General features: G+C 42.7%; 1 protein-coding gene across 6 annotated transcripts in view; it reads right to left on the bottom strand.

The window, feature by feature from the left end:
• The window catches only part of WDR59 (WD repeat domain 59), an 80,594-nt gene that overhangs the window by 17,203 nt on the left and 51,320 nt on the right, over window positions 1-12,071 (bottom strand). For 4 of the 6 annotated variants that reach the window (XM_070388712.1, XM_070388716.1, XM_070388713.1 and 1 more), the window contains 2 exons: window positions 7,868-8,021; window positions 3,541-3,597 (listed from right to left, as the gene is read on the bottom strand). In XM_070388712.1, the coding sequence (XP_070244813.1) occupies window positions 3,541-3,597; window positions 7,868-8,021 (211 nt within the window). The remainder of the gene's footprint in view (window positions 1-3,540; window positions 3,598-7,867; window positions 8,022-12,071) is intronic. The other 2 variants (XM_005894316.3, XM_070388717.1) reach the window with 1 other exon arrangement.

Raw genomic sequence — 12,071 nt, 5'->3', positions numbered from 1 at the left:
TGAGCACCAGGATTGGTTTTCGGGAGGGATACTCGATGTCCAACCCAGCAGTGACAGGACAGAACAACACGGTTAACTAGAACAGGCAGGACCTAAGGCCACAAACTCACTTCACTGTGACTTTTATCCAGGTTTCTGGGAGTTTAAAAATCCCAAGAAATGACACACCTGCAAGATCCCACATAATCAGTCATCTCCAGTGAGATTTAGGGTACTGGATTTTTTTTTTTTTTAAGGCAGAAAAAACAACCAAAAACATTTACACTCAACAGTTTCCGTCTGGAGCCAACTAGGATCCATCTAATTGAGTCTTCTGGGTTGGTCAAAAGGCTTCTAACACTGCTTTCCAGGCACTGGCTCTAGCTCCTTATTACAAAGAGCAAAGAAGCAGCCCGTCAACAACTGAGAATTTCATGCCAGCTCCGTTTAACTGAACAGTGGAAGTCAATGGAGGATTCATGAGGGATGGGGTCTGCAGCGTTCAGACCACACTGAAACATCCACAATTTCTTGACTTTTTAAGCAAACCTAATGAAAGCATAATAATAATTAAGGTCCATGTGCCCAGAGTGATTCATTTACAAATAGACTAGTTCATGTAAGAATGTTTTCTTAGCAAAGAATCAATTTCAGAATGTCAAAAATATTTGAGCAGAGGGACCTGAGTGATGGACGTGGAAGACCACAAGCAACTGTCCTGTTTCCCCGAGGCTTCCCTAAAACGGACACACGGGACCCGGTACCTGGGAAATAAGAGAGTCCCGGACTTGACCAATGAGGACATGAGCTTACTCAAGACTGTACACTCCTAGAGTTGAGATTTGACCACAGGTGTCAGGCTGCTAAGCCCATACTTGTTAACCATTTTTAAAAGTATGATTTTAAAAGGTGGGGGAATTAAGTCCTAAGCTACCTGTTAATACATAAACAGTTCTGGTCCATATAAAAATAGATCTATTTCTGTATATAAGGAGATCAATAACTGATTCTAGTGAGGCCTGTTCAACACACCGTCTTCTAATTATGCACGTGTAAAGACACTTCTCTGTCAAGCACTGGATTGAGCTCTGCGGAGTCACAGCAGTGTGCTGGAGACGGTCAGAGGCAAACTGCTCCTGAGGCTATCAGGCTTCACTTATCGGGCTCAGACAAAGTTGCTGTGTTCCAGGCTGGGCTCACAAGCCTGTACCTCAAACTGTTTAATTTCCTTTTGGGATTTGTTAGGATTGGACACATTCAGAGAGAAGAAAACTCAGGGTCCAAAGAGATGCTTCAGGGCTCTTCTCCCATTTGCAGTCTTGGATAAAATAGGTAGAAACAGATCCATGTGAGTCATCAATTAGTCCTTGATGAAAATGCAAAGACAGTGGTCTGGGCAACTTTCTGCAACTACCCATAACTGAATTACAGAAATCACAGTCTGTATTTCCTGGGGCTTTCTTATCAATTTCTTGAGAGGTTTCCAGGTGCTTCTCTGTTTGATCTATACTAATGTACAGGGAATGCTTTACATAAGATGCCTTTGAGCCTATAATAGAAGGAGAGTCCCTAACACAGGATCACCCTAATGACAGTCGCCACCAAGAATCAAACTGCAGAGACAGTAAAGGGACAGCTCTTTTTGTTCATTTAATCCAGCAAGAATAACCAGAAAACATTATTGAAAAATCTTTAAAGGGGAGGTGTCACAAATTTTTTTTGTTTTAATTTTAGGTGGGGTTGATGGTTTTAAAATATGAGCTATCTCCCATTAAGGCTACGAGGCCACTCAGTAATCCTGTCTTGGGCCAGTTATTCTAGGGATTCAAATCCAACAAGGCTGCCTAAAGGAAGATGCAGTAGATCTCAAATCAGGTGTCAGGGCCTAGGTCCCTGTTGCTCCCTAACAAGCACAGACAGTGTTTCAGGGTGTTCCCTCCAGTGCTTTGGCAAGAAAAATGGTTCATATCTTATCCACACCTCCCCATGACTTATTTGCCCTAGTATCTTGCTGGTGATTTTAGGATAATCTATCTGGTCTGAGTCACTATCCGGTGATGACAACCATGATACACTGGGATGAGGTGTGGCTGACCTTTCCAGGTGAGATAAGGGTACTGGGCCCCAAAGCCCCCTAAACCTCCTGCATTGCTCCAGTCCCACTCTGATGGGCTTAAATGTGGATACTTTTCTGTGCAGTAAAATCGGTACCTCTGGGAGGCAAAGGACTCTGCACTTCTCTTAGGTCATCTCAATGCCCCATCAATAGAAAACACCCCTTCCCCACAGATTTCATGAGCAGGGATCAAGGGAGGAGAGACAAAGCAAGACAGACAAGTTATCACACAATGAGACCGGGATGCTCCTCTGAACAGACCAAGAAGGTGTTCATGGAATTAGAGGAAAGAGGACAGCGAGGACTGGGGTGGGGAAGAGAGGGGCGAGGAGGGAGGCACTGGTGCAGAGAGCACTGAATGACAACCAATAGCCAGCTTGCGACTGAACCACCAGTGTTACTGCTACAATCGGAGGCAACATTGATGCCAATAAATGGGTTAAATGTAAAACAGCCCAAGAATAAGCCACCAACTGCTTCGCAGCAACCCCATCAACAATGCATAATAATCAGCAGAGTGGGAAGTGAGTCAAAATGAGTTCCTATTTAAATAGCAGCGGGAGCAGGGACTCCTGGAAAATCAGTGGAAACACAGCAGTTGGGTTGGTAGGACAGGCTCTCTGAGGAAAGGTGGCCAGAGAGGCGGCTCCACCTCCAAGGTATTGGGCAGCAGCGGCACTTGCTAATCAGGGTTCCTGATTTCAACTGGCTTTTATATGAAAAGGCTACGGGATGATCCCCCTGTAAGGAAATTTACACAAAAGCCTCAAGACTGCTGCCTTGCACAGCCTGAGGTCACTATGGCAGGACTGAAACACGAAGCGGGTGGGAGAGGAAGACAGAAGAGGAGAGAGTCAGCAAGAGAAAAGGAAAAGAAGATGTCCATTGCAGAAGTTCTACTGGCAATGCAAAATATTGATGGCAAGGGAAAAAATTTGTTCCAGGAAATTCCCGAAGGATTAAAATCTCACTTCAGTGTCACGCCAAGGAAGCAGGTGGGCACTTCCCTCTTTGAACTCGATAAGCAAGACGATAAAAACAGAGACAGAATGGCAGAAGCCTCTTACATCTTCCTCTGCTGCCCCGCCATGCCAAACGTGGGCTTTTGCAAGCTCTATGAAATTATACAAATACTCCAAGTGAAATCAGGTGAACTAAAGGCTTATCATCAGGGTTCTTCCCAAGAAATCTAGCATTTAGCTTCATTTTCAAAGAAGTCTATTCACAATCCTTAGTGATATCAGTATTCAACTATTTGAAACTGATAGAACCAGGAGCAGTCCCTGGGGCCTGACTCCTAAGAGTGAGAAATTGATTATGCTGGTCCTAAAGACCAGCCAGCCTGTCATTTCAGGTTCCTCAAAGCCAGGCAGGTGGCATTTTATTCTTGGGCCTTTGGGCAGAGACAAGATTAGTTAAGAAGAGCATTTGACAGCGCACAGTACCGGGAAGTCGTTAATTGCTTGTATGGACCAACGTCGCCGGGCAGAGCGAGGAGACATCTGTGCGTGAAAACGTTACACCCAGGAGGAGGAAGAAAAACACCGAGAAAATTAAAAGGGAAAAAATATAGAATAAAATGAAAGCTTCCCACACATCTGATGGATTCAAACTACCATAATATACTGCAAACTCTGGCTGGGAACAACTGAAAAACCTGAACCTCAGCACAGCAGTACTTGAAGCCCTCAACCACCCCCCAACCCATCACACTCCACACACAGCTTCAACATCATTGTCCTTTAGTCCGAAACATGTTTCAAGATATTAGGAGGCTGATGTCCATACAGCTCTGATAGAGGAACTACAATGGAGACCTGTGGTTCTCCTTAAGAATTAAGATTGTAAGAAACAGGTAGAGAGCTCTGCTTCCCCTTCAAGAGCACATGTATGTGCGAGAAGATTCTCATTCCTAAACAGGAAGAAGTTCCTCAACAGACTCAACACTGAACTGTTTTTGGTGTGGCTGGGGTCCACTGGGGAGACTGGAGTTTCAATCTTGGGACTCCAGGACCATCCTCAGAGGGGTGCCACGAGGAAACAAGAGCCTGTGGGAAAGGAAGGCTCTTGCTAACAACTCAAGCATCAGTGTGAAACTGGGAGCACACAACACTGTTTCAGGAAATCAGAAACTATTCTATTAACCAGGACCTCCTCAGTTGTTTACATTAAAGCTATTTTAGTGACATCAACTGAAGCAAATGTAGGAGGCTGCAAATTTTTTTTAATGTTTACAGGGCAATGCCTAATGTTTATCTTAGGTTCTGGGCCTTCTGATTTACTCTAAGAATAAACAGTAATTCATCAGCCATTAATAGATGGTCCAGTTATCAAATGAAAGTTAGTATCTCTCTGTGCTTTCTAACTTCTTATGAAATTTAATGTGTCCTTTTTTTTAAACTTCTCTTACATTTAAAAAAATTGTAAGAGTGAACATTGGAATTCCATCTGGAGAACCTTTGGGTGATAAAACAAGATGACCTAAGTAGGGAAGGTTAAAAACACACAAAAACAAGTGAAACGAATACCAGTCCCCAACAGCTTGAAGAGATTTTTTTTTCTTCAATCTCCAAAATACTCTATAATTCCTTCAATGCTATACTTTAATGGAGTTATATTCCTTTCCTTTATTCTTATTCATTTAAAGCTCTCAGGTGTAGAGATCTAAATAAGAATAAAAGTATGTATGAGATAAAATTTGGGCTAAAAATGAAGACAAGCACAGAAACATTTAGTAAACTGGGATCATTTCCAGGACTAAAGTAATAAAAGTGATATGATTTGACATTTGAAACTAGACACCGAGAATCAGAAAATACTCCTTGAGGGATACAACCATTATCGTTCTCTGTGAGGACAATAAGATGGTCTATGCATGATACTGCGGCATATTTCATACCTTTAATTCCTCCCCTATGCCCCATGTGAATGGGATGGATGTGAACAAGCTTCAAAGGAGAATTTATGAATTTATTTCAGATTCATCACAAAATAACTGCCTGACCAGTTATTACTAACTGATTTTAACTTACTAACTGGAACCACATGAAACCTTTTCTTAAGGTCAAAAAAGCTTAAATATCAGCAGTTTCCTAATAATTACTATACGTCATCCACTAAAATGTGCCTTCCTCCCCCAGGGCTTCTAGAGTTCCTAGAATAGTCTATTTCTTGGCCTGTATGATTGTTAATTCACTGAAATATATACCAATGATTTGCAAACTTTTCTGTACATGTTATACATCAATACAATAGTTTCATATGAAATTATAATAAAACGATTTCTCCCTATTTTATTTGGCCACTGTCTGAAGTATAATTCAGAGACCATTTACTATGTCATCCTGCTGCTGCTGCTGCTGCTGCTGCTGCTGCTGTTGTGTGCGACCCCATAGACAGCAGCCACCAGGCTCCCCCGTCCCTGGGATTCTCTAGGCAAGAACACTGGAGTGGGTTGCCATTTCCTTCTCCAATGCATGAAAGTGAAAAGTCAAAGTGAAGTCACTCAGTGCCGACTCCCAGCCCCCATGGACTGCAGCCCATCAGGCTCCTCCTTCTAGGGATTTTCAAGAACAAGAATACTGGAGTGGGGTGCCATTGCCTTCTCCACTATGTCATCCTGCTGCAATGCATGTCCGACTCTGTGAAAAGATGGCAGCCGTCCTGGGATTCTCCAGGCAAGAACACTGGAGTGGGTTGCCATTTCCTTCTCCAATGCATGAAAGTGAAAAGTCAAAGTGAAGTCACTCAGTCGTGTCCGACTCCCAGCGACCCCATGGACTGCAGCCCATCAGGCTCCTCCTTCCATGGGATTTTCCAGGCAAGAATACTGGAGTGGGGTGCCATTGCCTTCTCCACTATGTCATCCTGCTGCTGCTAAGTCGCTTCAGTCATGTCCGACTCTGTGCAACCCCATAGATGGCAGCCGTCCCTGGGATTCTCCAGGCAAGAACACTGGAGTGGGTTGCCATTTCCTTCTCCAATGCAGGAAAGTGAAAGTGAAGTCGCTTAGTCGTGTCCGACTCTTAGCGACCCCATAGACTGCAAGCCCACCAGGCTCCTCTGCCCATGGGATTTTCCAGGCAGTCATCCTAGAGGACTACAGTGGCCCATTTTCTGGGGAGAAGTAACACACTGGGAATCAACCCAATCTGAAATGTCACAATCCAGATCCTGTCTGATAAGAGGTAATTAGTTATATATTCCCTCTTCAAAATTACGGCTTTTGTCGTAAAAGAGGTCAGACCATCAAAAACATATAGTAGGCTTTACAAATGCTTCTGCATTAGGAGAGGCCCCTTCTTGGAACTGGAGCTACCTTGATGAAACACAACCTTACACACTATCTCAGGTCAAAAGTGCTGGTCCACCTGTGCTGCCCCCTTTGAACCCAAGCATCAGTGGTGCACACTGTGATCTGAAAGGGAATTCAGAACTGCCTTTTTGACTAAAAGATCTCCTCAGCCTGGCTCTGACGCTAAAGAAAATCCCCAAACTTATCCAATCGTGAGTTTGTTTGGCTATTACATCAATGATAAAATGCCTTAGTTCCAATCCATTTATTAAAGCATCTCACCAGTTACCTGCTAGCTTGCAGAAAAAGAAAAAAGATTTCTTTGAACGTAAAGCACCCGGGAAGATAAAAGTGTTCTAAGAAGGTCCGTGAACAGTTGTGGGGGTTGGGTTGTGGGGGGAGAGTGGAGAACTCCATCAGTGATGCAAAGAAGGGGACTATGGAGTTGGCCAGAAAGGCAACAAAAAATCATTTTCCCTATTGGACTGAAGGTTTTGCCCAATTCTAGTAATGTCTCAAGGCATCAGTTCCTGCCACTCATTTGTTACATACAACCCTAAGACCCGACCAAATCAGAGACAGCCAACTATCTTGCAAACCAAGAAGGTGAGACACTACACTGCAATTGAAGTGAAGACACCTCTAACACTTGCTGGAAATTGGGGTTTTATTTTAAATAATTCAAAAAACAAAATTTTAATTATAGTCAATCTATCATTTCTCAATTAGCAGGAGAGAACAACAAAGTATTACTAAGGACTGAGTTTGTGAGTAATTCAGTGGTAACCAATTAATACATCATGTCAGCTAAAAGCCGGTTTAAGCCAGACTCAACCTGACAACACAAAAAGTCCTCAGAATCATTCCCACGCTCTGCTGACATTCTCTACACTCTCGTCACCAAAGGTTTCTGACAGCTTAATAGCTACTTTAGGGACAATGAGTTCCTTAAGAAGTCAGGAACAGAAAGAGACAGTTTCAGGTGATTTTTGTATAAAGTGGTCCATTCAAATGGGTACTTCAGTGCAGACTTACTAAAAGTATAAAATCTCTTGGAGGTCAACTTTAAAACTTCCCACAACTATGAAGTTACAAATATATTAGGATACCAAGCCTACTGAAGCATCCTGAAATTTGCTAACAAACATCAGAATACCCAGAAAGACCTGAAGCTACGAGATTCTGAAAGGATGGGAATCAACTTCATGAACGGGCATCACAAAGACAAGGTTAAAGGGAGGGAAGAGTATGGATTATACAACCAGTCACCCACTCTCCCACACCCACATAATTTACAGTAGCTAAAACCAACTCAAAGGAAGAAAGCAATGGTCTTTCTCTACCACACCAAGTATGAAAGGGAAAGACCACAGGGGGATCACTAATTTATTAATAGGTGCTGTGTGTGGTAGGTAGGGAGGCCAAGAACAAGAGTCTAGGAAGGAATAAGTATCAAAGGCCATGGCTCAGCCACTTACCCGCTCCTTGTAGTAGAAGGAGCTGATGGAGACCTGCTCCTTCTCACTGCGCGTGGGGCTCCCACTGTACAAACGGAGGTTCCCAGGGGCCTCTGTGCGGATCTTCATGGGTGCAATCAAGCCAGTGTGATAGGCAGACAAGGCCGAGAGAGATCTGTGGTTGAAAAGGCAAGGTTATCCATACTGGCTTCTTCAATCTTTTCATGGTTCTAAGTGATGCCATTCTTAACACTTGATGAAATCAGGAGGAAAAGACGGATATAACAGGGTGGGGATGATGGAAACTCCAAAAAGGAGCCAAATAGCAATTTTAGAACTGAAAACTGCTTTATCTGCAGAAGCAGAGAATGTTTCTATGACTATATACACAGAAAAGTCAAAGAAATGAGTAAACTACTTAAACTAGTAAGTGTATTTAAATACAAGGTCAATCTACAATAATCTATAGTATTTCTTTATATCACATTTGGAAAATAAACATTTTTAAAACTGCATTTACAATAGCATCAAAATACATTAAATGCCTAGGGACACACTTAAAGATGTGCATTGAAAATACAAATATTGCTGAGAGAAATTAAAGAAGACTGAAAACAATAGAGAAATACATTGTGTTAACAGACCACAAGATTTCATGTTGTTAAAGTGTTGATTTTCTCAAATTAATCTACAGAATTAATGCAATTTCAAGCAAAACATGAGCAGACTTTTTTTGTAGAAACCAGTAAGCTGATTCCTATTTTTATAGAAATTATACAATCCTATACAAGAATAATAAAGTTAGGGGACTTAACTACCAGATTTGAAGACTTACTATACAAACCTACATTGACACTGTAGTGTTGGCATAAAAGGAGAAAACAACAAATCAAAGAGAAAATACAGTCCAGAAATAGATTCAAAACATATGGTCAATTGATTTTCAACAAAGGTATCAATGCAAATTTGACAAGAGCAAAATGTCTTCCATAAATGGTGCTACATATATGTGTAAAACAACTATCTATCTCTACTGAAGGCAAAAAAAAAACAAAACCTTTGACTCCCCCTCAACCTCACATCATACACAAAAATTAATTCGAGATTAATTACAGACCTTATATAAGGAATTTAAATCTATAAATTTTTAAGAGGGAATACACAATATTTCTATGACCTTGGGGTAGGCAGACATTTTTTTTTAGACAAGACACAGAAGCACCAACCCTAACACTTAAAAAGTGATAAACAATTGCAGTAAAATTAAACGCTGCTAATAAATGAAAATCATTAAAGAGGGAGAAAGACAAGTCACAGACTAGGAGAAAATCAATATATACACCCAGCAAAGGATTTGCAATCAGAATGGATAAAGAACTACCACAAACAGATAATAAGAAACATAATCTAAAAAAACTAGACAAAATACTAGAACAGGCACATCACAAAAGAAGATAACCAAGTGGTCAATTAGCACACAAAAGTTGTTCACCATCATTATGTTGGCTTCCCGGGTGGTTCGGCGGTAAAGAATCCGCCCGCCAATGCAGGAGGTATGGGTTTGATTCCTGGGTTGGGAAGATCCCCTGGAGAAGGATATGGCAACCCACTCTAGTATTCTTGCCTAGAAAATCCATGGACAGAGGAGCCGGGTGGGCTACAGTCCATGGGGTCGTAAAGCATCAGACACAACTTGGCAACTAAACATCAACAAACATCAACAATGAACCATTATGTTATTGAAATGCAAGTCCACGTGCCCGGTGCACAGCAAGATCAAGCAATATCAAAATGTCAGAGTTTGAAACAGAGAAAGATTTGCTGAGGGTCCCGCAAGGAGATGGATGGCTCATCCCTTAAAAGCCCCAAATTCCCCGAGAATTCTTAGTAAAACCCTTTTACAGGAAAAGTGAGGGAGAGGAGGGGTCAGTTGCTGCAAACTTCTTGGTGTTAGATCCTGTGTTCTTGAGGTCAGGTAACGACATTCCTGTAAATCTCTACTGCTGCTGCTGCTGCTAAGTCGCTTCAGTCGTGTCCAACTCTGTGAGACCCCATAGACGGCAGCCCACCAGGCTCCCCCGTCCCTGGGATTCTCCAGGCAAGAACACTGGAGTGGGTTGCCATTTCCTTCTCCAATGCATGAAAGTGAAAAGTCAAAGTGAAGTTGCTCAGTCGTGTCCAACTCTTAGCGACCCCATGGACTGCAGCCTACCAGGCTCTTCCGTCCATGGGATTTTCCAGGCAAGAGTTCTGGAGTCGGGTGCCATTGCTCTGTTCTGACAAGAAAGATCACAGTCTCTCAGCAAAACTTTTACTCTCTGAGGCCCAGGTCCTGCCTAAGAGGAGGTATATTCAGTTGGTGGCTCCCTCAGGGCCAGGTCCCCAGCTGTCACTGCTGAGGGAGTCAGATGCCCAGGACCCAACAGGCCCTCAGGCTCCTCAGGCTGCCCAAATGGTCGGGGCCAGGTTACACGGACTGTGGCTGACATTAGGTCCCAGAGGCAGGAATGGCGGAGAGGTTCACTGCCACCTCAAGGCCTGGGCCGGGAGGCCAGTGGGTGAGCTGAAGGGCTCCAGGGAGAAGACTGGGATCTGCCTCTTACGTCACTCATTCTGACGACCACCACTCCGCTGACTGTTGGCTGAATGAACCAACTGACACTCCCTCACTGACAGTTGGTCGCTTGGGGGAGGGGCCCATTGCGCACCAACCAATGGCTGAGCAGGACCACCAACAGTCACTCATTGACAGTTGGTCGCTTGGGGGAGGGGCCCACTGCAACCCCAACCAATGGCTGAGCAGGACCACCAACGGTCACTCACTGACAGTTGGTCGCTTGGGGGGCCCACTGCGCACCAACCAATGGCTGAGCAGGACCACCAACGGTCACCCACTGACACTTGGTCACTTGGGGGAGGGGCCCAATATGGCACCAACCAACGACTGAGCAGGACCACTAAAGGGCCCACAGGAACCTTCACAAGGTAACCAAGGAGAGGGGTTACAGCTTGCACCAAGGCAGCATATTAAGAGCTGCCACTCTATTACAATTAGTCATTATCATGGAAGCACAAGTTAAAGGTACAATGAAATACTACTACACACCACCACAATGGCTAAAGTTGAAAAGGCTAAAAACACCAAGTTTTCGAGAAGATATGAATAGCCAGAATTCTGAAACACTGCTTGAAGAGTATAAAATGGCACAACCACTAGGAACAGACTTTTTGGCAATTAAACAGGCACGTATCCTATGACCTAGAGATCTCTTGGATAGAGAAATTATTACACATGTACATTAAAAGACTTGTATGTTTAGGTCTACATACAATAAAAATAAAAACTGGAAATAATCCAAATGTCCATCAACAGGAGTATGAATAAACAAATTATATTACTGTCATACAATGGAACTACTGATACACACAATAATGTAGAAATCAATTTTAAAAACATTAAGTTGAGCAAAAGAAGCCAGACATAAAATATTACATGCTGCATGATTCTATATAGATGAAGTTCAAGCACAGGCAAAACTAAACTTCAGTGATGGAAGCAGAAGAGTGGTTTCCTCTAGGTAAAGGGACTAGGGAACTTTTGGGGAGAGGTGAGGGCAATGCTATATATTGATCTGACTGCTGGTCATTAAGGCACAGACTTCACATTTGTGTACCCTAAATTATACCTCAGCAAAAAACTGTTAGGAAAAAACGTTCTAACTGGAACATTTTCCTGCTGACCCAAAGTTCAGATACAGATATTTGTAGTTTCCCTTTAAGAGCAGGTGATTGTTTTCTAGTCCAACCTTTGGAATAACGAACCTGGTGTCATGAAGGGGCTTCTCTGGCATTTAACTCTCAGTTCTTGTGGGGCCAATTTCTCATCTGCCTGAGTTACTGCAGAGACAGGCAAATTCCCAGGATAGCAGTAGCATCTGCTCATGAACTTTCTTGTTAGCTTAGCTACTAATTATTAAGTTTGCTAATTATATCATATACAATATAACCAGGTGTTTGTAGCAAGAGTGTTTCCAAATTATTCTGGCCATCAGACTGCAGAATCAAAAGACTTAGGCATAATATTTAAGTTAAAAAACCACTAGTATGGGGGTGGTTGTAAATGCATGGGGTCAGGGGTATGTGTTCTCTACATTCAACTTTGCTATGAACCTAAAACTGCTCTAAAAGATAAAGTGTATTAATTAAGAAAAAAATTTACAATATG

Source organism: Bos mutus, chromosome 18 (assembly GCF_027580195.1).
Source record: "Bos mutus isolate GX-2022 chromosome 18, NWIPB_WYAK_1.1, whole genome shotgun sequence".
NCBI lineage: Eukaryota > Metazoa > Chordata > Mammalia > Artiodactyla > Bovidae > Bos > Bos mutus.
This window is presented reverse-complemented; position numbering and strand designations above follow the sequence as displayed.